This window comes from Tachypleus tridentatus, chromosome 7 (genome assembly GCF_004210375.1).
Source record: "Tachypleus tridentatus isolate NWPU-2018 chromosome 7, ASM421037v1, whole genome shotgun sequence".
NCBI lineage: Eukaryota > Metazoa > Arthropoda > Merostomata > Xiphosura > Limulidae > Tachypleus > Tachypleus tridentatus.
The window spans coordinates 120,262,229-120,288,943 of record NC_134831.1 but is presented as its reverse complement, the minus strand read 5'-3'; the positions used below and the strand labels follow the sequence as shown (position 1 = coordinate 120,288,943).

The 26,715-nt window shown below is 37.2% G+C and overlaps 1 protein-coding gene and 1 long non-coding RNA gene across 5 annotated transcripts in view; both read left to right on the top strand.

Moving 5' to 3' along the window:
* Positions 1-26,715, top strand: part of LOC143256494 (ETS homologous factor-like) — a 168,175-nt gene that overhangs the window by 94,165 nt on the left and 47,295 nt on the right. Inside the window, exon 1 of one of the 3 annotated variants that reach the window (XM_076513790.1) lies at positions 18-294. The exons of 1 other annotated variant lie outside the window; for it this stretch is intronic. In XM_076513790.1, coding sequence (XP_076369905.1) covers positions 221-294 — 74 coding nt within the window. In that variant the 5' untranslated portion in view covers positions 18-220. Of the gene's footprint in view, positions 1-17; positions 295-26,715 lie in introns of those variants that run through there. One more of the 3 variants, XM_076513791.1, reaches the window with a different exon arrangement.
* On the top strand, positions 2,285-8,364 carry LOC143256499 (uncharacterized). 2 transcript variants are annotated; one of them, XR_013031392.1, is made up of 2 exons: positions 2,285-3,419; positions 6,499-8,364. It is a non-coding gene; the product is annotated as an uncharacterized LOC143256499 (long non-coding RNA). The 2 variants fall into 2 exon arrangements; XR_013031391.1 differs by having other exon boundaries at positions 2,285-3,445.

The following is a 26,715-nucleotide window of genomic DNA, read 5'->3' as shown; positions in this document are numbered from 1 at the left end:
TCATTCGCATACATGATTTCCTTGAACTGAGCGGTGGTTCTGGTTGCAAGCACGTTTGTTTGTCTTTCGCTCGAGAAACACGTGTGCGGGAAATCTTGAATAGACCATACGCGAGAAGACGAGTGTACGATATCAGAGGCGGCGAATAGTTAATGGCTAAAAGTTTCCAAGTTGGAAATCTTCCTTTTCTTCGACTTTCCACAACAAATTCCAAGATCAAATGATATCAGAGAAACGAATGAAAACTATGGACCCATTTGCGTTACTGCCAATTCTCGACACGACGCTGTACAGGTGAGCACTTTATGTGTTAACATGCCATCTGCCTAAGCAAATCAACGTACTAGAGTTTTATCTATCAGTGTCAGTTAAGACATCGATTTGAGAGTACGTTAGGTGACAACCGATTCTTTCAGGTTGTAGTAGCATTATATAGATGTGTGGTACATTATATGTGTGCGTTCTTCGGAATTAATAAATAGACGAGGAGGTGTTTGTAATTACGTGCGAGCAAGTTTTGAAAAGTGTTGTTACTATTACTTGTAAGAACAATTTAACATCGAAACCAGAAAAATAATTTAATAAAAGGAGAAGTGTGAAATACTTGATAGAACATGCATAGACAGGTTGTGATCTGGCAAGTACTAGCGTCAACGAACCTGCCTTTGTTCTAATTCTATATGTGCATGTATTAGGTTGAGGAATAATTCGTGAGCGTTTTTAAATAATTTCATTCAAGCATTACATGCAAGACTATACAATACTTCAACGCATGAACACATTACACCCAAAACATTTATTATGATACTTTATTTCATGTAATACCTGGGTATATAGTATGCATTGTTTTAAACGAAATTGCAAGAAATTAAATGCGAAAAGCAGATGGTGTCGAAAATGCTCGATTTTGTCCACTTGACATTCCATTTAATGAGCTGAAAATGAAAGCAAAAATTAAAGACATATGAAAATCAAACATACCATCTATTAGAGCAAAAAATTATCTACCAAATGACATGAAATATTTTGCGAAAGCGTTTCATTTATGAATATATTTTGTTAACTTGAAAAAACACTCACGAATTATTCCTCAACCCAATATTATTATTTGTTCAAAACAGACATTTGAGTATGTAACATAAAATATGTCAGTAAACTTACATTCTGGTTCAAAATGTGTATTCCCATAAAATATGTCAGTAAACTTACATTCTGGTTCAAAATGTGTATTCCCCAACTAAGGGGCTTGGCATGGCCAGGTGGGTTAAGCCGCTCGATTTGGAATCCGGGGGTCGCGGGTTCGAATCTCCGTCGCATCAAGCATGCTTTCCCTTTCAGCTCTGGGGACGTTATAACGTCACGGTCAAATCAGACTATGCGTTGGTAACAGAGTAGCCCAAGAGTTGGCGGTGGGAGGTGCTGACTATCTGCCTTCCCTCTAGCGTTACACTGCTAAATTAGGGACAGCTACCTCAGATCGCCCTCCATAACTTTGCGCGAAATTTAAAAAAATACAAAAAACAATCCCCTACTTTAAACATTCTCTATCCGACCATGAATATACTACTGTCCAGTTAAACTAATCAGTTGTCGAATTTAGGTTTGAACTTTTATATCATTCGTGAGCATTGAAAGAGCGGTGGTTGGATTTTATCATGAAGGTACTTCATTACGATATCATGTTAGTACGGTTCCACTTGCGTTGTGTTTTTGTATAGTTTGTGCGACTAGTTCCCCTTGAACCTGGAGTCAGCGTGGTTACGTCATATTTCAGCACAATTTTGCGAAGCTGTTCACGAGAAGATATACTCGGTAAAGAATTATGAATTTGTCTCCAAGTGAAACCTAGCGTTTCAGCAAAAATTAACATTTTGGGTTTCTTGAGCTCTAATATTTATTACAAATTATTTAAAGATTCGTTTCTGTTTGCATATGCAAACACCTAACTTACCACCCCCGCAACCGTCTTGTTTGTCTTGCTTCACTTCTGAGGAAGTCTATGCCGGTGTTTCCCGTTGGCTGGCGTCCGTTAACGAAAAAAACTGACGAAGCGACCTCTATGAAAGGCTAGTTGCAAATACAATTCTAAGACCTATATTTTATTGTTTCCTTGGTTTTACATTTAACATTATTATTGGATGTTGATCAGTTTAGTAGTTTTTCATTACTTTCTCTGATAGAGAAAGGACTTTTGTGTTTGACAAGCACAAATCATCTCAATGGCTGCCTGTTTCATGACCCCCTGTTTTTTTTTTTGTTTTTTTTTTTAGCGTTATAAGCTCTCGAATTTGTCGCTGAGTCACTGGAGAGAGGGGTAAAAGTGCTATTGTTTTAACGCAGAGCTGTAAAATTAGCTGTCTACTTTCTTTCCACTGAGGGGTATCTGACTGTGGATATTAAAGTTTTAAATCTGTAAACTAATCGCTGAGCCATTGGAAGCCAGTGTAGAGAGGATAAGTCCTAGTAATGTCAAAAACAAGAACAAACATAATATTCGTATAGTTATATAACAAAGCACGACAACTTGTTAACCTCACGGACAAACGACATTAATATTCAGGGGTTGATTATTTACTATAGAATAAAAAGCACAAATAGTCCATTGTGTAGCTTTGCTCAAAAATAACACCTACCATATTTGCTGGTGAATAAGGCAATACTTTTTACTCGTAAAACAATGCCTGATTTTGTCCCTTGTTTTACACACAATATAGATAAAGTTCCAACAAGAACTATAGGGTTAATAGCATAGTTAACCCAAACTTCTTTGTTTGTTTATTTGTTTTGGAATTTCGCACAAAGCTACTCGAGAGCTATCTGTGCTAGCCGTCCCTAATTTAGTAGTGTAAGACTAGAGGGAAGGCAGCTAGTCATCACCACCCACCGTCATAATGTGACGGTCAATCCCACTATTCGTTGGTAAAAGAGTAGCCCAAGAGTTGGCGATGGGTGGTGATAACTAGCTGTCTTCCCTATAGTATTTCACAGCTAATTTTGGGACGGCTAGCACACAGAGCCCTCGAGCAGCTTTGCGTGAAATTAAAAAAAAACAACAAAAAATATTTCAAATCACAAACGTTTTGAGTAATTGTAACCAGCTAGTGAAATTAATAACTTCTAGTTATTAAGATGTTTGTTTATTTTTAATTTCACGTAAAGCTGCACGAGGGCTATCTACGCTAGCCGTCCCTAATTTAGCAGTAAAAGACTAGAGGGAAGGCAGCTAGTCATCACCACCCACCGCCAACTCTTTGGCTACTCTTGTACCAACAAATAGTGGGATTGACCGTAACATTATAATGCCCCCACGGCTGAAAGGGCGAGCATGTATGGTGCGACCGGGATTCGAACCCGCGACCCTCGGATTACAAGTCGAACGCCTCAATCTGCTTGACCATGCCGGGCCCATGATTTGAAATGTGTTGACTTTATCCGTCGTACTTAAGTATTTTTAATATTATATAAAAGTGTCAGTTTCTATAACTTACGTTTATTTTGTAAGCATGTTTTTATAGTTGGTAACTATATCTTAAAGTTTAGTATTTTAAATAATAGAAAAGGAGTACAACTCTGATGAAAACTTAATAAAAGTTGTTTATTACACGTTTGTAACACGAGTGTTGCCACAGAGAACTGCCTGTAGCGTTTGAATAACAGAAAATAACCACACGTGGTTGTGTTGATTGTATCACATCGCAGGTTAGCAGTTTAAAAATAACTTACAAGAATTTCTTTTCAAAAATAATATTCTAGACTCGCATAATAACGGAGGTTGTCCTATACACGAAATATCGAAGAAATGCACATAATTTGGTTCCAAAGACCAGTTTCATCTTATGCATGGAATATCTCATGTAATGGCAAATACTGTAAGAAATCTAGGTGTTTTAAAATAGACACGTTCGTAATGAGTACGGTCTAGTAAGGATTTGAAACTTGAAACGTCAGGTTACAGAATCTATGAATTAATGTTAAAAGAAACTAAACAAGTTAATGCGAAACCTGTGAAGTTTCCCAAAAAGTAAGGAATAGAAATGGAACAGAAGCTTTCTATTTTATTCATTTCTTTTTTTACATATTACTGTCTTTAACCGTGCACGTGGTTCGTTATGCAGGTAAACAATTAATTTTTATAGCTCTTCATATTTTATGACCAACAATAAAGAAAGTAGACGGTATTTCATTGGTTGATTCAGGACTTTTTCAATTTGTGGAACCCAGCAATGAGAGAGATCACTATCTCGTTATCCGTCCTGTTTTTCATCTTGTGCAGAAATTTAGTCAGAAAAGTTGTGAACTTAAATAGACTTTTAGTAAGTTCGCGCGTTCCTCGTGGAGAGCTTTATAGATTATTCAAGCAGTGTTTCTGGATATTTTGGTGTGTATTATTGTTGTGTGTTTTTTTATGAAACCATTGCCAGATTTGTGTTTTTAGATTTAAAAGAGTGTAACGCTGTTAAATAATCCACAGTAGTTTGCCTTCCTTGATGTCACCCCCGTGGTTAGTAGTGACGTACGTATTACTAGTAGGCCTGCTTGTAAAGGCCTTGAAACCAGAATATTCTGATTCCTCGCCTCAAACCCTGTTTCTCTTATCTATGTAGAATAATGCTTTAAGTTGAACTATAAGTAAAACGATTTCTAATTGATTCATGCAATGTTTGAGCAGGTATGAAATATTGGGGTCGTCCTGTCAGGGTCTCATTTTCACAAATTGGCCTTTCACGAGCTGTAAACATATATAAATCCCATAAGTGTTAATCGGTTTGTCATTTTGTATTTCACATGCAACAATATTTATTTCCCTGAAAGGGGGCCAAAGAGCGCCTGAAAGTGTCCTTTGTTTCAACCACAGTAGTGTGTTGTCTGTTAGTCAAGTGTGTAGACACTAAAATGACGTCACAAAAGGTACCCTCAACTTTCCAATTTTTACTGTCGTCAGTAAAACGAGCGCATATATTGGATCACGAGATGAATTATAGATTTGGTTGGCTACAACACAGCATGATTAAACCTCGAAAGCAAGCAAGAAATAAAAATAATTGTTACCTTTAATTTTGATTTTATGCACTCGATGAAACAGAACACTATCGTGGACTCTGTTAAAATACATTTATTATTCAGAGATTGGATATTGAATTTTATTTTTGCAATTCTTTTCATTTTCTATAATTTGTTGAAATGAAACTGAAGACAAGGTTGTAGGTGTTCTTGTATTTCATCAAAGACGTTTTATATACGTGCTGCACCTAAACACATTCTTTGAGCAGCGTTCAGGTAGGCCCGGCATGGCCTAGCGCGTAAGTCGTGCGACTCGTAATCCGAGGGTCGCGGGTTCGCGCCCGCGTCGCGCTAAACATGCTCGCCCTCCCAGCCGTGGGGGTGTATAATGTGACGATCAATCCCACTATTCGTAAGGCTAGATGCCTTCCCTCTAGTCTTACACTGCTAAATTAGGGACGGCTAGCACAGGTAGCCCTCGAGTAGCTTTGTGCGAAATTCAAAACAAACAAACATAAAAAAGCGTTCAGGTAAAAGTCGTTTTTTTTCTTCTTATGAAATTGCTTGCAACTGAGTAGTTTTTAATAGGCAATCTGTGCTGTGCCCTTCTTGACACCCAGTTTCAAACATTATCAACTTTTAGACCTTCCGCCGAGCTAGTGAAGGCCCCGGCATGGCCAGGTGGTTATGGTTAAGGCACTAAACTCGTAATCCGAGGGTTGCGGGTTCGAATCCCCGTCACGCCAAACATGCTCGCCCCTCCAGTCGTGGGAGCGTTATAATGTTACGGCCAATCCCACTATTCGTTGGTAAAAGAGTAGCCCAAGAGTTGGCGGTGGGTGGTGATGACTAGTTGCCTTCCCACTAGTCTTACACTGCTAAATCAGGGACGGCTGGAGCAGATAATCCTCGTGTACCTTTGCGCAAAATTCAAAGCAAACCAAACCAAACCGAGCCAGTGAAGAGTTTCTTGTTATGACGACTGTAAGAGATGGATAGATAGAGAGAAAAACTCTAAGATTTCTTCATTTATATGCTCCATAGAAAATACAGAATCGTCATTGTAATTATAAAAGTTAATCGGAACGAGAGTTTTTGTCTTTTCGATTTTGTGTTTCACAGTTTATTCATAAAGGAACCACTGCTCTCCATTTTTACAGAACGATCTTTTATAACGCTTTGTGTTCATAACGGAACCACCGCTGCTCCATTTGTTACATAACGATTTTGTGGGCGGAATAGCTAATAATTATTGAATAATATGCTGATGAACATTAAGATTAGTATATCTGTTTCCGGTTTTATTTATTATTATTATTAATTTCTTCCTGTTACTTATACTTGCTGTAATAAACATAAACACATTTTTCTTAGTTTTCTTTCGCAAATAAGTGATGTTTTAAATGTATCTAACTTTTACATATTAAGTAAAGTTTTAAGTAATGGATAAGAGAGAAAATCCTGGGATCATATCGGTAATTAATTTTTTTTTTACAGATAACAGGATCTATTTATTAAGATTAGCAAAATCCACGATGGCTTGGTGTTGAGCTTCCATGCTTTTAATGTTTGAGAACAGGGGGCGTTGTGGAAGCGACAGCACCGTTTGTTGTGGTCATATTCAAGGATTTAGGTTTCTCTCAATGACTCTCAGTACTCCTGCTACAAAACGTGTTTTTCTGTCAATACTTCTAATGCTGTTCTGATAAGACTAGATCCTCGTGACATCTGATAAGACTAGATCCTCGTGACATCTGATAAGACTAGATCCTCGTGACATCTGATAAGACTAGACCCTCGTGACATCTGATAAGACTAGATCCTCGTGACATCTGATAAGACTAGATCCTCGTGACATCTGATAAGACTAGATCCTCGTGACATCTGATAAGACTAGATCCTCGTGACATCTGTGGCACAGATTATTATACAGCTCTTTTCTTAACAGGAAAAACAAAATATTAGAAAAAAATTCAGTTTACTGAGGATCTAAATTTTGTTTATAAGCAGAACGAAATTTTGTAAGACATGTGGACTAAATGGCCAGTTAAGTTAGATCCTACGATTCGGGTATAGTCCATTTCCACTGACAAGAGAGATAGAAAGATAGTTAGGGCAACAAGTTAGCGGATCCCCCTCCGCCTATGCGACATCGAATACTGAGATTAGCTGTTACGGTTTTAATATCCCTAAAAGTGAAATGACCCAGCGTGTCAGCGACATAAAACGTCGCACAGTACCTCTATACTAGGTCACTCCACATCAGAGAATGGCATGTTTAGAAGTCATACAATTTTTAACAAATATTCTGATTTTTGTTGTATTATAAAAATTGAACATAATTTATTGTGTACTATTTGTATATTACAACCTTCCCCTGGTTGGTTCAGCAGTAGGACTGGAGTCTTACGACACTACATTTTGGGTTTCAACACCCAGTGTTGGGCAAAGTAGAGCATAGATATCTCATTGCACTTAACATCAACCAAACAAATTTCTACCCTAAAATGATATTCTAGTTTTCTCTGTCTCCCTTTTCTAATTATTGATTCTTTTTCTTTGTTGAGTTGATAGTGTCTTGCGACTTACACTTCAAATGTAGTAAAAACAGCAGTGAAGTCACATTTCAAGTGTAGTAAAAACAACAGTGAAGTCACATTTCAAGTGTAGTAAAAACAACAGTGAAGTCACATTTCAAGTGTAGTAAAAACAACAGTGAAGTCACATTTCAAGTGTAGTAAAAACAACAGTGAAGTCACATTTCAAGTGTAGTAAAACAACAGTGAAGTCACATTTCAAGTGTAGTAAAAACAACAGTGAAGTCACATTTCAAGTGTAGTAAAAACAACAGTGAAGTCACATTTTAAGTGTAGTAAAACAGCAGTGAAGTCACATTTTAAGTGTAGTAAAACAGCAGTGAAGTCACATTTCAAGTGTAGTAAAAACAGCAGTGAAGTCACATTTCAAGTGTAGTAAAAACAACAGTGAAGTCACACTTCAAGTGTAGTAAAAACAGCAGTGAAGTCACACTTCAAGTGTAGTAAAAATAGCAGTGAAGTCACACTTCAAATGTAGTAAAAACAAGAGTGAAGTCACACTTCAAATGTAGTAAAAACAGCAGTGAAGTCACACCACAAGTGTAGTAAAAACAGCAGTGCAGTCACACTTCAAGTGTAGTAAAAACAGCAGTGCAGTCACACTTCAAGTGTAGTAAAACAGCAGTGAAGTCACACTTCAAATGTAGTAAAAACAGCAGTGAAGTCACACTTTAAGTGTAGTAAAAACAGCAGTGAAGTCACACTTTAAGTGTAGTAAAAACAGCAGTGAAGTCACACTTCAAGTGTAGTAAAAACAGCAGTGAAGTCACACTTTAAGTGTAGTAAAAACAGCAGTGAAGTCACACTTTAAGTGTAGTAAAAACAGCAGTGAAGTCACACTTTAAGTGTAGTAAAAACAGCAGTGAAGTCACACTTCAAGTGTAGTAAAAACAGCAGTGAAGTCACACTTCAAGTGTAGTAAAAACAGCAGTGAAGTCACACTTTAACTGTAGTAAACAGCAGTGAAGTCACACTCAAGTGTAGTAAAAACAGAGGTGAAGTCACACTTTAAGTGTAGTAAAAACAGTGATTTTCATTATTACCATTTGTCATTTGTACTTGATAAGAGTGGCCCGGCATGGCCAAGCGTGCAATTTATAATCTGAGGGTTGCAGGTTCGCATTGCCGTCCCGCCAAACATGCTCGCCCTTTCAGCCGTGGGGGCGTTATAATGTGACGGTCAATCCCACTATTCGTTGGTAAAAGAGTAGCCCAAAAGTTGGCGGTAGGTGGTGATGACTAGCTGCCTTCCCTCTAGTCTTACACTGCTAAATTAGGGACGGCTAGCACAGATAGCCCTCGAGTAGCTTTGTGCGAAATTCAAAAAACAAACAAATAAACGTGATAAGTGAAGAAGTCACTGCGGTTTTTTTATTACCATGTCTTGTCACTTTTTACTCTAGAAGTAATTGAAAAATTCAATATTTTTAATTTTTATACGTTTTATGATTTCCACTTGAGAAGTAACCAAAAGGTTCGTGACCTTTAGCCAGTTTTGAAACTTTTTTCTGTTTTTTCTTAGTATTTTTATTTATTTTTCATTGTTATAGAGCACACAGTTCCAATATGCATGATTGTGTTAATATTTTCACACTACTAAAGTGTAATGTTAGAATTTGTTCATGTGAATGTTTTCAATTTTTTAGGCTTGGAAATAAATTATTGCGATTTAAAATGTTAACTTTATGATTTTAAAATTTTTATTCACACTCTAAAGCTTAGTATTAAAGTATGCTGATTTTGTACGACATGATATTCAAATTGACTTTTCTCCCGTTGTTCTTTTGTGGACTGCTTGATGTTCGTTTCTTACATTTTTTCTTGTTAAATTTCTGATAGGCGTTCTTTACAAACTAGTCTTACTACCTGAGAGCAGTTTTATAATATTTCAACACTGTGCCGAGACGGCAAATTTTAGGGTTAGCAGCCAAGGTCGTATGCCATGCGTGAACCATCGAGTCTAAAATTGCGAGCTAGTGTTTTTTTCTTTTGTTGTTGTTGTTGTATTTTTTGTAAGGATTAACCATTAGAAGCTAGCTTCAAGGTCTTATAGTTTAGTCCTGTTACCTGTCCATGACCAAACTAATCGTTTTGGGCGATTTAAGTTTGAAAAGAGAGAATAAAAGGAGACTTCTGAAAATGGTTGTCCTTCAACCCCACTAGGCCTAACATAGCCTGCTGGTTAGGGGGCGCTCAACTCGCAGTCTGATGGTCGAGGATTCGAATCCATATCACACCAAATATGCTCGCTCTTTCATCCATGGAGATGTTATAACTTAATGGTCACTATTTGCTAGTAAAAATTACCTAAACAATTGGCGGTGGTAGTGATGTCTAGATGCCTTCACTCTAGTGCAGTGGTTCTTAACTTTTTCAGTGTTTGCACCCCTTTCAAATCAGTAATCATTTCTCGCACCCCCTGGAGAAATATAAAGCATACTCTTATGTAAAAATATAGATTTGCTTTAATTATTCATGGGCATCCTCGCACCCCTTGGGAATCATCTTCGCACCCCCTAGAGGTGCGGGCACCCCTGGTTAAGAACCCCTGCTCTAGAGAGTCTAGACTATCAATGCTAAATTAGGAATGGCTATCGTGTAGCTTTGAGCAAAATTCACAACATACAACATCAAAATCACTGAAAGCTTAAAACTTAATGAAATAAATCTGTTTACTATTTTGAAATGAAACATGTTTTCTAGCAGCAGTTCGAAACATCGGAACACCCACACACACACACACTTTCTCCTATACGTTTTGTAAACTTCGATAAACTGACCAACGTGGGTATCAACTACACATAGTTCTTGGTTTTAATTCCTATGTTCAACTCCTTTGATTATTTGATTAAGTTTGTGAGGTGACTTGATACCGTGATTATACATACCATCAGACAAACACCTGTCCTCTGTGAAGGTATAACTGTTAGTCCCGCGGAATACCATTGGGCCTGCGACCTTTCTAGAATTGTCTGACACAATTCTACAAGAATGTATTTGACACTCAATAATGTTCAACGTAAATGATAAGGATATTATTGGAATTTTAGTTTAAAAGTGAGCTATAATCACAGAGTAGATTTCATTGAAGTTTCTTTACAGACACGATTATGAATGGCCCCCCGCTAGTACAGCGGTATGTCTATGGAATTACAACGCTAAAATGAGGGGATCAGTTCCCCTCGGTGGGCTCAGCAGATAGCCCGATATGGCTTTGCTATAAGAAACACACACACACTGTACTTTTCTGTTATAACACTCATTAGATTTTCACCAAAAAAAAACAAATATTTTTCAATGTGCCCTTTTTATTATTTTATATTTGGGACTCACTGCTTTTCATTTGTACTAAAACCGGAGTTCGATACCCGTGGTGGGTTACAGCACATATGGCTGTTTGTGTAGCGTTGCGCTTAACAGCAGCATCAGTAATAATCCATGAAACATTAAGTTGTTTGTGCATGAATCTCGATAACAGAGCTATTAATTAATATGATGAAACTAGGCTTCAGTCTGATATTTTAAAATACACAGGCCAACTGTGAACATACTTGTTTGTTGTTGTTAGGCTCAAAATTATATAATGTATCTAAACCCGAAGGTACCGTTATAAGACTTCATATTTTCAGCTCAGTGATTGTGAGAAAAACAAACTGTTTTATTACATATTCAGGTTCCACACTCGTTAATCACACTTTGAATAAATGTTTCAAACTTCTATATTCCACCCCTAGGGGTTATATGATATATCGTTTTTTCCCCTTCAACATCCTAGGAGTTATATGATATATCGTTTTTCCCCTGCAACATCCTAGGGGTTATATGGTATATCGTTTTTTTCCCCTGCAACGTCCTAGGGGTTATATAACATATTTTCCCTCGTAACATCTTAGAGGTTATACGGTATATCATTCTTCCCTGCAACAACCTAGGGATTATACGTTATATCATTTTCCCCTGCAGCATCCTATGGGTTATATGACATATCGTTTTTCCCCTGCAACATCCTAGGGGTTATATGATGTATCTTTTTCCCCCTGAAACATCCTAGGGGTTATATGATGTATCTTTTTCCCCCTGAAACATCCTAGGGGTTATATGATGTATCTTTTTCCCCCTGAAACATCCTATGGGTTATATGATATATTGTTTTTCCCCTGCAACATCATAGGGGTTATATGATATATCGTTTTTCCCCTGTAATATCTTGGATGGATTATACGGAATATCATTTTTCCCCTTAACATCTTAGGCTTAATCGGGTATATAATTTTTCAAGTATATTTATTAATTACATTATTATCACTGCGAATAACTTGTATATGTAAACTGATCGTGTTATTGTTTAACAGTCACTGAACCAGCACATGAACTTGTAGTAACTGTTAAACCACAATCTCTTTATGTGAATACAACTTGTAGATCAGTGAACTCAACAGAAATGAATTAATGATATAATATTAGAGGAGATAGAGCACAGTAAAGTATACTTTAACAAGCAGGTTAAAGGTTGAGCACGTGTTAAGGCTGTATTCACGTAAGAGAGAGAGAACAGTTCCGTAAGATGTGTGTACTTATTTGGGTTGTTTTTAACGGTATTATCACTACATTATTATAACAGGATTATTTAATGATACGAGTGATTACTACGTTATAATAATAGGGTTATTTTAACAATCGTTTAATATTGCATAATGTATCATGACACGTTTCAACCAACGCCTACTCTAGGAACTCTGATTACAGTAACTTAAAAACAGCACTTTAGTTTAGCCACGTGTGCATCACAAGTTACAATAAACACCTACTCAGGCAACACACTCTATATTCTTCATCTAAGATAAGATATGAGGAATATTTTTATTATGACATTCATTTCAAACTTGGAACGAGTTGATGTGTAATTTCAGTTAATCCGAAATCTAAGTTTGTTACTAATTCCAAGCTGTTCACATTCTTTTACTTAAATATAAAAAAAAACAACAGAAATCTATTTCAGAGACTCAATGCTTATTTATGGTCGGTAAACGACTGGGATTCCTGGTAGCTGGCAGTATTAATAGTTTGGTTTATTTCGTATTTCGTGCAAAGCTACATTAAGCCTATTTGCTCCAGCTGCCTCAGGTTTAAAAGCGAAAGACTACAGGGAAGGCAACTGGTCATCACCACCAACCACCAACTTTGAAAATAGCCTGTTTTCAACAAATAGTGTAATTGATTGTCACATTATATCGCCCCAACAACTGCCATTCATACCAGTGTTTGTATTATTACGTCATGTAATAACGGAGGTCGACTTGTATACAGTAAATATTGGATGTTAAGCCTATTCCTTCTCTTTAATATTGTGCCTCTCCTTTAACGTACTTTTCAAATTTTTGTAATTTATTATTTCCATATTGGTCCTACAATAACGTAATCTTTTTTTTTTATCACATTTAATGTGATAATCTTGAGATCTATAAAAGTCCAAAATCCAAATTATTATGATTTCTCTTTTGCACCATCGTGTGTCAACTGTACTGCTGAAACGAATTAAAGGAACAATTACGTTTTATTATATAATTTATCTCAGTGTTCCAAACGTGATCACATTTTTATTTTTTTAAGGTAATTTGCCTCATTTCAGTTCCATCTGTATCCATTCTTTAATGTGTGATGAACGGTAAAACATGGATAAATAATTTTCTTGAAAATCACCTATATCACCAAAATTGATATCCCATGTGAAACAATACTTTTAAACAGTTTACATGCGTTTATTCAAGAAATGTTCGAAACATTCAATATATAGTGTGACCTCCAAGAGCTGTGAGACACTCCTGACACCGATTTGGCACACTTCGAATTGGTCTATCGATGTTATCTTGGGGTATGGCAGCCCACTCGTCTACCAGGGCTTGTCGGAGTTTCTGTACATTCTAAGGAGCGTGCTGGCGTTCACTAACATGCCTCGACAACATATCCCAACAATGTACAATCGGATTTAAGTCTGGAGATCTGGCGAGCCACTCAAAAGTCTCTATTCCTTCCTCGTCAAGGAAGTCCATACACAGTCTGGCGACGTGGGCTCGCTCGTTAACCTGCATGAGAATGAACCCATCGCCGACATCACCAGCAAAAGGCCTCACAATGAGTTCCAGAATTTCGTCTCTATATCGTCGTGCGTTCAGAGCACCCCTGTCTAGTATGAGTAAGTCCGCGTGGCCACCCAAGCATATGCCTGCCCAGACCATTACATAACTTCCTCTATAAGCGTCCACTTGCACGATGTTACAGGCGGAAAATCGCTCTCCACACTCTCACACACTCATCATCACAAGGCACAGTGAACCTGCTCTCGTCTGTCCACAGCATGGTGACCCATTGACGAATTCCCTAGTTCAGGTGCTGACGAGCAAAGTCCAACCCTTGCTGCACGGTGTCGCGCTGTCAGAATTAAGCCTCTTGCAGGCCGTCTGGCCCTAAGGCGTTCTTCGTGCAGACGATTGCGTATTGTTTGGGTTGATACACGGGTTCTAGTGGAATGCTGAAGGTCATTGCGCAGTGACCGAACCGTAGCTAACCTGTCCCGCATAGCGGTAGTCACGATGTAGCGGTCTTCTCGGGCTGTTTTGCAGCAATGACGGCCTTGACCTGGTCTCCTGCCATAAGAGTTTGTCTCCTGGTAGCGTCGCCAAAGTCGATTGATGACGCTTGGTGACACACCGACGCGCTGTACCGCCCTCCTTTGGGTCTGGTCATCCTCCAGCATCTGGACCACCCTGGTCACCTCGTTCTCTGTCAGATGGCGGCCGTCTGCTTAGGTACACAAGAGGAAGGTACACACTGACAAAACGAGCCGCATGTTAGTGTTTCTTTCGAGAATTAATGATGAATGCACAGTTTCACGTAACAGCCTTATATAGGATACCTTGAGTTGTATTCTCCTTGAGTGAGGTGAGTTTCGTTCGAGTTGTTTCAAACTTCATTCGCAAGCTTAAAAACACACTTGTAGACGAACATGGATGTTTGTTTTTCATACATAAATTTAGTTATAACAAAAATATACTGAACTATGTGCCTGTTAATTTTATTTTTTGACCAGTATACAATCACATATATTTAAAAATTAAATTTTAAAAAATGCGTTGGCTAGAAGTATTAGTTTCGGCTACTAACAACCCACCACGTGATTATCGGCCAGGGAAATAATATATATTATTATGATAAATCTCAGTGTTACGAAACAAAGATGTGCACCGTTATTGTTGGGGAGACAACACAATCAGAAAGCATCGTAACGTGACGAGACTGCCATATGTGCCTCATACGATTGGTCTTGTATTGGTTGTCAGGTGGCTCAAACACGCCACTACTATCATTGTATAAATGATGCACAATATCATAACATTACTGAGACACTTAAATTCACTTAAATAACTGTATCATGAAGTTAAAAAGACACAAACATCGATAAATGCCACTTCTACGAATCTGTTATTACCAGCGTTACATTATTTGTTAGGCAAATATTGTACATCACCACTATCAGTTTCACAATCACCAGATGTCGCTACAATCAACGTTATTGTCTTGTAGAAATAACAATAATTATTAAAGAAAAATTCCTACTTCAGAAGTACTTTACATTATTTGCAGCATGTTATAAGCAACATCAAGTGTGAGGGGGCGTGAGCTTATTTAAACGCATAACTGTTTTATCATATTTTTTATTTTATTATTGTGCGGTTTACTTCGTTACAAAACGGTTTTAATGATTTCAGATATTACATTTGTATTCAAAAACGTTCTCTTTGGGAGATACTGTAACAATTGCACGTGATTTTGCTGCTTCTCCACTTCTGTGATAACGTTCGTTGCGCGTGACGGGTTACGGCGTTGTGGAACGTCAGGTGTGTACATCTGTGCCTTGCGTGCCTGTTTCCATATCTAGCTGCCGCCTCGGAAGAACCGAGATACAACGCTATTCGAACAGCCGGAAACTAGAATAATAACTTATCTCTTCCACAGCTGTTGTTTAGTTCTTTGGGCTGTGAAGCAACTGTAATTCAAAACAAAAGAGTGAAAAAAAAAGGCAAACACCGAAACAAGAGTGTGTGGAAAATTCCTTACAACTATCGAACCTTGAGTCTCTCGTCTAAGCAGTGGGTTGATAAAAATAGTTGGAAACTCATGTGGACCTACGGCTATTTCTGTGCGTTAGCCTCTGTTCATTAAACTACAAATATTCGAGAAAGTTCCCATGCATTTGGAAATAGTAACCATTTACAGGGGCTCTGTTGGAATATAAAATAAGTGGTGAAGCCATACTTGGGGGCGTGTCCCCCATCATGCCTTCATATATGCATTAGAAATTAGGAGGACATGGTTTTGTGTGTGTGTTTTTATATAGCAAAGCCACATCGGGCTATCTGTTGAGTCCACCGAGGGGAATCGAATATCTGATTTTAGCGTTGTAAATCCGTAGACTTACCGCTGTACTAGCGGGGGACGACATGGTTTTTGTAAAAGTAAATTTCTAGAGAAATATATATGTAAAAACGGCTCGTTTAGGTTGAGAAAATATTTTACGTAGAGGAGTGAACAACGTTTCGACCTTCTTCGGTCATCGTCAGGTTCACAAAGAAAGAGAGAGGTAACAGACCGGAAGCTGACCACATGTTTGAAAGGAGTTGTGTCGGAATGTAGAGGGCGGGATTATATGTTTGAATATGTAATTTTATATTATTTATTTTATTATTATTATTTATTATATTATTTTTAATATAGATATAAAGGTATTCCTTTGTATTGGTGTATTTTGGGCTTAAGTTGTTGTATAAGTAAGGCTTCTTTAATTTTGCGTTTGTTTATGTTTGTTTCTCTATTTAGTATTTGAGTGTTTTCTATGGTTATGTTATGTATTTGATTTGCAGTGTTCGAAAACGTGTGAAAGTGACTTTTCGTGTTTTTTGAATCTGGTTTCCATTTTTCTACTTGTTTCTCCAATATAGAAGTCGTGGCAGTTATCACATTGTATTTTATAAATAATGTTGGTGTGGTGTTTGTCAGTGTAGTTTTTACTTAGTATAAACCTCAGTTTTGTGCCTGGTTTTTGAATAAATTTGGTATTAACTGGAATGTCATATTTTGTTTTTAGTTTTTGCCAAATGTTGGTTATTTTTCTGCTGACGGTGACCGAAGAAGGTCGAAACGTTGTTCGCTCCTCTACATAAAAAAATTTTCTCAACCCAAACGAGTCGTTTTTACATATATATTTCTCTACAAGTGGGTTTTCTTGACATCATTGATTATTAAACTCTACAGGGTGTTCGGAAAGTCACTGTACAGTTTTGTCTGTTAATAAATATATAAGTGCATAGTGACTTTCCGAACACCCTGTAGTACCTATTTGCATATGTCTTTATTACACAATTAAGAATAAGTTATAAAGGATATTGTTTTATCTTATCACTCTTTATTTGTACGTTACACAAATGTTTTCAAGGGTTCCTAGCTTATTTATTTATTTGTAACTGTATCAACATTATGGTTTAGCCGCTCAGTTACGACTTTCGTTAACACGGACAGCGTTTCATAAATTCTCTGTCCAATAAACGAGGTTATTGGTTCGTTATTACATGCCCAGTGCGCTATCTATTCTCTGCAGACCGTGAGTATCGAAACCCTAATTTTAGCGCTGTAACCTGTGGAATTAACCCCCATCGTGCCTTCATACAGCGGGGACTCTAATAAAGGAAAACACGAACTTTGAGAAGGTTATTTTAAGTTAAGACGTTTAACTTTTGCGAATCCATCAGGTTTTTTTGTCTTAACCGTATAAACGTTTCGTACACAAATAATCGCTTTTCCCAAACACGCCAATGAAATAAATTTTAAACTAAACGTGTGGTATATTTGTACATATTGAGAGAGCTCATAAATCTTACTGTTAATCAGCTTACGATGTTGCATACAGGATTTTTCTTATTACATAAATTATTGTATCAAATTTATGTTGCTTAAAATGAACTTGTTGCGTGGTCGCTTCGAAGCACATGGACGTACACCCAGGTGTTTTATAATGAAGTTGACATTGTAGTACATGAGGTATTTCTCTCTGTGGATATATCTATATAATTTCTTATTGATTTTTATATTTAAATATATCATTACGAAATAATTCAGACAACTCAGTTCCGATGATTACCTTATCAAATTCGAGTGAAGGAGTTGTGTCTAAAATTATAGCTTTTACAGGTTGAACAACGTCTAATAAAATGAAACAAACAACAACTGGGAACTTACAAGAGTACTTATTTTAATAACATGCTGAGGTACTGGAACCACTGGTTGGCTCAAACGTGTTTTTAAAAGTCACTGATCTCAGTTGCGTGGGTATTCTTCCGGATCTAAATATATCTGTTCGAATAAGCCTCCTGATGCACCAAATGAGGGTTCTTATTAAACGTCAAGACGAGAAACGCGGTTTCTCTGTAGCTCATCAAAGATGCTGACCTGCAGTGCTTATTAACATGTTATAAGTTCAGTGACAGTAATTTTTACACCTCAATTTTTTGTTGTAGTCTCGAAAGGCTTATTATTTTCACTGTGTTGTTATCAGAAACATGTACAGATAATTCCCTGAAAAGGTACAGAGCTGAACATTGGGATGAAATTAATAAATAGGGTCTTAAATAATTTTAAAAGGACACTTGTGTGAAACATGTATTTACAATTAAAAGGAAAACAACGTTAAAAATCATAAAATCATTACACATTAAATGGTTATTCAGAATAGGGGCCCGGCGTGACCAGATGGTTAAGGCTCGTAATCTGAGGGCTGCGGGTTCGAATACTCGTCGCTCCAAACATGCTCGCCCTTTCAGCTGTGGGGCGTTATAATGTTACGGTCAATCCCACTTTTTGTTAGTGAAAGATCAGCCCACGAATTGGCGGTTGGTGATGATGGCTAGTTGTGTTTCCTGTAGTATTACACTGCTAAATTAGGGACGGCTAGCGCAGACAGCCCTCGTTTAGCTTTGCGCGAAATTCAAAAAAACAAACAAACAATTCAGAATAGGAGCTTGCTCTAAAAAAGGCCCTACACCTGTTTCGGTATCTTATAACAGCATATTTCTAAATGCCAAAAAACAAGTACAAAAACAGAGCAGGGATGAATATATAAAGCCATAGAAAAGTCAGTACATCAGTAACCAAATCTATCCAATAATAACTTTATCTACAGCTAATTGCTGAATTCTTGTGTCATGCATTATGACTCATCCTGGCTGAGCCTCCAGTTTATTATTTTACGTATTATTATGTGAAATAACCGGAAATTTTAATTTTAATTTAGAAGTTAATTAAAACTTTGATATGTGTTAAGTTTATGACATTTGCCAACAGGACTGATACACACAATTGTCCTTCTTAACACAAATATATTTTAACATACAAGCAACAATACAATTTATAATAACGGTTATTGCAAGTAGTGGTTTATGTAAAATGATTTCACAAACTTACACACAATACTGAGACTTCTTTCTGGTTTGAAATTTAATATTTAATCGACGGTTTACGACGAACAAATAATTCTATGTTGATGTCGGTACAGTTCACTTTACATCTAAGCTCTCTCTCGCTGTTCACACGCAAGTTTTTCTGACGAAGTTATGTGATGTCTTCGTAGAAACAATAACGTTCAAAAGTTAATTTTCTGAAGTTAAACTGCTTGTAATGTTCGAAATCTATAGAAGTTCCTGGTCAAAATATCTGTAGCTTCCCGATTAATAAACGTTTATCACAGCTGTAGCTTCCGGGGTTTATAATATACTAATTGTAGTAGACCAACGATATAAACTGTCCCTCCACGTGTTGATTTATGAACTTTAAGGCGATGTTCTCGAAAGTTCACTTGGCAACAATACTGTCGGTCATTAGTATTACATAAATACTTAATACATTGTTGATTCTTACGCTCGAGAATCTTCTAAAAATTTAGAAAACAGACAGGACTTTCGCAATACATATATGCATTCTTAAATATGTGTTAAACTGAAACAAACATAAGTAATAGAATAAACACATAATAAGTAATCCATTACATCTGTTAGCTGCACGAATTCAGGCTTAAATACAATCATTTAAACCGAATATTGCTACACAGTCTTATAGTGGGTAATAACCATAAACGTGTAAGATTGACTCGGTACGTACTGGTTACTTATTTAGTGATTTCTATAGTTTTGTGTATTCATCCCTACGTTTCTTACATCTCCAATATTAAACGCTTCGCCTTAGGGGAGTTTCACTTGATTGTTGTTGTGGGGTGTTCTGAACACACTATACACTTTAAGGTGTAACGAGAGAACATGCCTTTATGTTTAGATCTTCAGTGATAAATGTTTTTTATCCCCTAACACCAAACTTGCTTCGCCTTTCAATCTTAGGAGCGTTATAATGTTATAGTCAATCCCACTATTCGTTATTAAATGAGTAGCCTAAGAGTTGGCGGTTGGTGATGATGAATAGTTGCCTACCATCTAGTCTTATACTGCTCAATTAGGGACGGCTAGCGAAGATAATCCTCGTGTAGCTTTGCGCGAAGGTGATCTAGGAAGTTCGAAACGTTGTTTTCTGCTTTATTAGTAAAAGTATTAACGCCCATACCAGCCATTTTGAGATACATTTTTACTTCAAGTGAGTTTCTCATCACCAAGAAACTGCTAAAAGCTTCACCTCGGGGAAGATTCGTTTACTTGTGGTGCTGTTGTGGTCTTGACTTTTTACAGCACAGATATTATACGTCATTTTTTTCATTAACACAACTTCCTACTCTAATTTTTGGACAAGTGTTGCATTTAGAAATTAAAATCGTAAGAAAAATAATTGTAATGCAAAATGTATTATTTACTTTAGTGCTGTTGCTGCTTCAAAACAAGAAATGTAAAAAATTCTCCAACTTAGTAGAATAATAGTTGCTTGAACTTTAGAATATAATAAACTTTAAAAATAATTATTTATTTGTACTTTTTGTCAAGCATATTTTACTGCAGGTGTGTGTGTGTTATGTGTTGAGCACAAGGTTTGACAATGAACTGTCTGTGTTGTGCTCATCCCAGGTATCGTAATCCGGTTATTAGCGTTATAAGCCTTCAGAGTTACTGCTGATCTATCATAGAGAGGGAACATTCAACGAAGGATTCAGTAACGCAATATTTAGGCTTAACTTCTCGTTGTGCTGTACTAGGTTTGAATTTCTATAACGCAATATTTAGGCTTAACTTCTCGTTGTGCTGTACTAGGTGTGAATTTCTATAACGCAATATTTAGGCTTAACTTCTCGTTGTGCTGTACTAGGTGTGAATTTCTATAACGCAATATTTAGGCTTAACTTCTCGTTGTGCTGTACTAGGTGTGAATTTCTATAACGCAATATTTAGGCTTAACTTCTCGTTGTGCTATACTAGGTGTGAATTTCTTTTACGCAATATTTAGGCTTAACTCTCGTTGTGCTGTACTAGGTGTGAATTTCTCCACTTCCACGTTCTCGTTTTATTATATCGTGGGTTCAAAATTAGGAATTTTTCGTTTAACATTTAACAGCTTCGTAAATGGTAGAACCAGAAATCTCACAGTTTATTTTTTTGTAGATATGGTTTCTTTAGTTGTAAAAGATCAATGAGGTTCTGTATTTACCATTTTTATACACAAGCGTTCAGGAACGTTGTGTAATTAGCCTATTTAGGTACAGAAGTCCAGGAACGTCGTGTAATTAGCCTATTTAGACACAAGCGTTCAGGAACGTTGTGTTATTAGCCTATTTAGGTACAGAAGATCAGGAACGTCGTGTAATTAGCCTATTTAGACACAAGCGTTCAGGAACGTTGTGTAATTAGCATATTTAGGTACAGAAGTCCAGGAACGTCGTGTAATTAGACTATTTAGACACAAGCGTTCAGGAACGTTGTGTAATTAGCATATTTAGGTACAGAAGTTCAAAAATTTTGTGTATTTACCCTTCTTATCCACAGATGTTTAAAAACGTTGTGTAATTAGGCTTCTTAGGTACAAATGCTTGGGAACGTTGTACATTTAGACTTCTTATCCACAGGTGTTCAGGAACATTGTGTGTTCAGGTTTGTTACGTACAGAAATTCACTAAAGCTGTTTAGCTAGCACTCGTGAAATATGTTAATTATTGATGTGCAAGTGTAGGAAAAAATCTACCTTTTAACTCCTTTATACTATACCGCGATCACATGATATGTTGAATCTGTATATAAAAATTTGGTTATAAAAAAAACAACAAACTTAATTTACAAAAACTGGAATGAATTTACATAATTTTCTTTATCTCACAACGGCTGAAGATGACCTAGAAAGGTCGAAACGTAGTTCTCTCCTTATCAATAAAAGTGTTAATACCCATACCAGCTGTTCTGAGATACATTTTTATTTCAAGTGGGTTTCTCATCATTAAGAATTATATAATTTTCGTTCAGTGTAATGCTGGATGAAAGCTAAATAAATTCATTATTAGTGAAAAGTTTTCTTAGAACATGGAAAGTTGCTTCTCTTGTATGTAATTGTAAAAACAAAATGCTCATAAAAAGTTTTAAAAGACAAAAACGCGAAGTTGGAAATTTCTGTCTTTCCATGAGCCTGATCAAACCAGTGGTTCTATACCAGTGGTTCTCAACCTTGACGTGCGACACACTACGAAAATCTGGAAATTTTCGCGGCACACCTGGAAAGCCTTAACGTTAACGATTTTTTTAGGTACACGTTATACGGCAAGCGTTAAAAGCCTTAAAACGAAAATCACGGCCAGAGCAAGCGATATTAATGTTATTGTGCATCACGTTTAGATACACGTAACACAGAAGAGTTAACTTAAAAAGCCTTAGAACGAAATTCACGGCCAGAGCAAGCGATAATAATGTTATTGTGCATCACGTGTAGATACACGTAACACAAAAGAGTCAACTTAAAAAGCCTTAGAACGAAATTCACGGCCAGAGCAAGCGATAATAATGTTATTGTGCATCACGTGTAGATACACGTAACACAGAAGAGTCAACTTAAAAAACCTTAGAACGAAATTCACGGCCAGAGCAAGCGATATTAATGTTATTGTGCATCACGTGTAGATACACGTAACACAGAAGAGTTAACTTAAAAAAGCCTTAGAACGAAATTCACGGCCAGAGCAAGCGATAATAATGTTATTGTGCATCACGTGTAGATACACGTAACACAGAAGAGTCAACTTAAAAGCCTTAGAACGAAATTCACGGCCAGAGCAAGCGATAATAATGTCATTGTGCATCACGTTTAGATACACGTAACACAGAAGAGCTAACTTAAAAAGCCTTAGAACGAAATTCACGGCCAGAGCAAGCGATAATAAGGTTATTGTGCATCACGTGTAGATACACGTAACACAGAAGAGTCAACTTAAAAAACCTTAAAACGAAATTCACGGCCAGAGCAAGCGATAATAATGTTATTGTGCATCACGTGTAGATACACGTAACACAGAAGAGTTAACTTAAAAAGCCTTAGAACGAAATTCACGGCCAGAGCAAGCGATAATAATGTTATTGTGCATCACGTGTAGATACACGTAACACAGAAGAGTCAACTTAAAAAGCCTTAGAACGAAATTCACGGCCAGAGCAAGCGATAATAATGTCATTGTGCATCACGTTTAGATACACGTAACACAGAAGAGTTAACTTAAAAAGCCTTAGAACGAAATTCACGGCCAGAGCAAGCGATAATAATGTTATTGTGCATCACGTGTAGATACACGTAACACAGAAGAGTCAACTTAAAAGCCTTAGAACGAAATTCACGGCCAGAGCAAGCGATAATAATGTCATTGTGCATCACGTTTAGATACACGTAACACAGAAGAGTTAACTTAAAAAGCCTTAGAACGAAATTCACGGCCAGAGCAAGCGATAATAATGTTATTGTGCATCACGTGTAGATACACGTAACACAGAAGAGTCAACTTAAAAAACCTTAGAACGAAATTCACGGCCAGAGCAAGCGATAATAATGTTATTGTGCATCACGTTTAGATACACGTAACACAGAAGAGTTAACTTAAAAAGCCTTAGAACGAAACTCACGGCCAGAGCAAGCGATAATAATGTTATTGTGCATCACGTGTAGATACACGTAACACAGAAGAGTTAACTTAAAAAGCCTTAGAACGAAATTAACGGCCAGAGCAAGCGATATTAATGTTATTGTGCATCATGTGTAGATACACGTAACACAGAAGAGTTAACTTAAAAAGCTTTAGAACGAAAATCACGGCCAGAGCAAGCAATAATAATGTTATTGTGCATCACGTGTAGATACACGTAACACAGAAGAGTCAACTTAAAAGCCTTAGAACGAAATTCACGGCCAGAGCAAGCGATAATAATGTCATTGTGCATCACGTGTAGATACACGTAACACAGAAGAGTCAACTTAAAAAGTCTTAGAACGAAATTCACGGCCAGAGCAAGCGATAATAATGTTATTGTGCATCACGTGTAGATACACGTAACACAGAAGAGTCAACTTAAAAGCCTTAGAACGAAATTCACGGCCAGAGCAAGCGATAATAATGTTATTGTGCATCACGTGTAGATACACGTAACACAGAAGAGTCAACTTAAAAAAGCCTTAGAACGAAATTCACGGCCAGAGCAAGCGATAATAATGTCATTGTGCATCACGTTTAGATACACGTAACACAGAAGAGTTAACTTAAAAAAGCCTTAGAACGAAATTCACGGCCAGAGCAAGCGATAATAATGTTATTGTGCATCACGTGTAGATACACGTAACACAGAAGAGTCAACTTAAAAAACCTTAGAACGAAATTCACGGCCAGAGCAAGCGATAATAATGTTATTGTGCATCACGTTTAGATACACGTAACACAGAAGAGTTAACTTAAAAAGCCTTAGAACGAAACTCACGGCCAGAGCAAGCGATAATAATGTTATTGTGCATCACGTGTAGATACACGTAACACAGAAGAGTTAACTTAAAAAGCCTTAGAACGAAATTCACGGCCAGAGCAAGCGATATTAATGTTATTGTGCATCATGTGTAGATACACGTAACACAGAAGAGTTAACTTAAAAAGCTTTAGAACGAAAATCACGGCCAGAGCAAGCAATAATAATGTTATTGTGCATCACGTGTAGATACACGTAACACAGAAGAGTCAACTTAAAAAGCCTTAGAACGAAATTCACGGCCAGAGCAAGCGATAATAATGTTATTGTGCATCACGTGTAGATACACGTAACACAGAAGAGTCAACTTAAAAAGCCTTAGAACGAAATTCACGGCCAGAGCAAGCGATAATAATGTCATTGTGCATCACGTTTAGATACACGTAACACAGAAGAGTTAACTTAAAAAGCCTTAGAACGAAAATCACGGCCAAAGCAAGCGATAATAATGTCATCTGCACATTGACAATACTATCGCTTGCTTGGGCCGTGAGTGTCGTTCTAAAGATTTTGTGGTATAGCAGAAAAATCAACTTTTTATTTTTACATATGTTTTCAATGTGACGCTTGTGCCTGTTTCCGTGAACAAATCAAATTGAAGCGAGGCTCTAACGTAGACAAACAAGCTCGTATTTCATCATCGACTGTAAGAAGCCTCTCTCTCTCTTTCTCGCTTTAATTTCAGTCAATCCTGAAAATCCAATTTCGCAAAACCACGAAGATGCAAATGAAAGCAGAACTTCAACTGCTTTTGAACTGATTGCAGGATATGAATTTTTAATGGAGATCCAAAACTCATCCAAGCTCTTTTCGGGAAACAATGACTGATAAAATTTGTCGTTTCGTAAATCAATGAGCTGCTGTTCCTCCTCAGTCGTAAGATTTGTTGTCTTGTTGATTCCGAATGGATAGGTCACCCAGATATATTCGTCGACAGCAAGTGACGGGAAGTAATGTTTTAGTGCAGACTGTAGGTCGCTCAATGTGTTCAGAATTTAAGGGACAATTTTCTTCTTTGACGGACATTCGTTAACAGAAGGTAAACAATCAAGGACTCCTTTCGAGATCTTATTCTTCTAGAGCATCACCTTTTCATCGAAGGCCTTCAGTTTGGACGTTGCAGTAATAATGTTTTCAGATGGTCCTTGGAGACTTAAGTTCAGAGAATTTAATTTGTGAAACAAGTCGGAGAGAAATTGAACCTTCAGCCACCAGATCTCATCATGAAAAGAAAATTCAAAACCTGCTTCTTCAACCTCCAAGAAAGAATTTACTTCAGTTTTTAGTTGGACAAGACGCTTTAACACCTTTCCTTTCGAAAGCCATTGAACTTCAGTGTGATACAGTAGCTTTTTGTAGTATGAATGCATCGCCTCACAGAGAAGAGAGAAAAGTCGAGATTGAAGTGGCCGAGACTTGATGAAATTCACCACTTGAATAACTTGATTCATAACAGACTGCAAATCTTTCGGCAAAGATTTGGAGGTGAGCACCTCTCTGTGAATCATGCAGTGAACAATCCTAATGTTTGGATTTTGTTGGCGCACCAGAGTGACGAATTTCTTCCTTTTTCTTTGCATTGAAGGACAGCCATCGGTACAAACGCTGACACAGCCATTCTAATGTAATTTGAAGAGCAAAATGTTTTCATTCACCAACTCGAAAATGTCTTGGCCTTTCGCTGTACTTTTTAAATCTTTGCAAAATAAGTACTCGTTTACGATTTTCCCATCTTTTATGAATCGAACAAAAGCCAGAACTTGAGCTTTTCCACTAACGTCAGTAGATTCATCAACTTGAAGAGACCATAGCAGAGACAATTCATCTTCAGGAGCTTCGAAGTGTTCGCAAACTTCATCCTTCAAATTCTACAAGTCTACAATTCTGCGCGAAATTGTGTCATTGCTAACGTTGGCGCAATGACTGATTTGGCCTCCGTATGCGCTTTCTTGCGTTTTGCCAACAATTGAGCAACCTTATAACTTGCAATCGATCCTTTTTCGGGCAGCTTCATGTAGTTCACAAGCTTCCCTGATTGTTCATGTTGTTGAGCCACGAGATTCTCGAAGTATTCTTTTGGTTTATCCTTCACAGCTGAG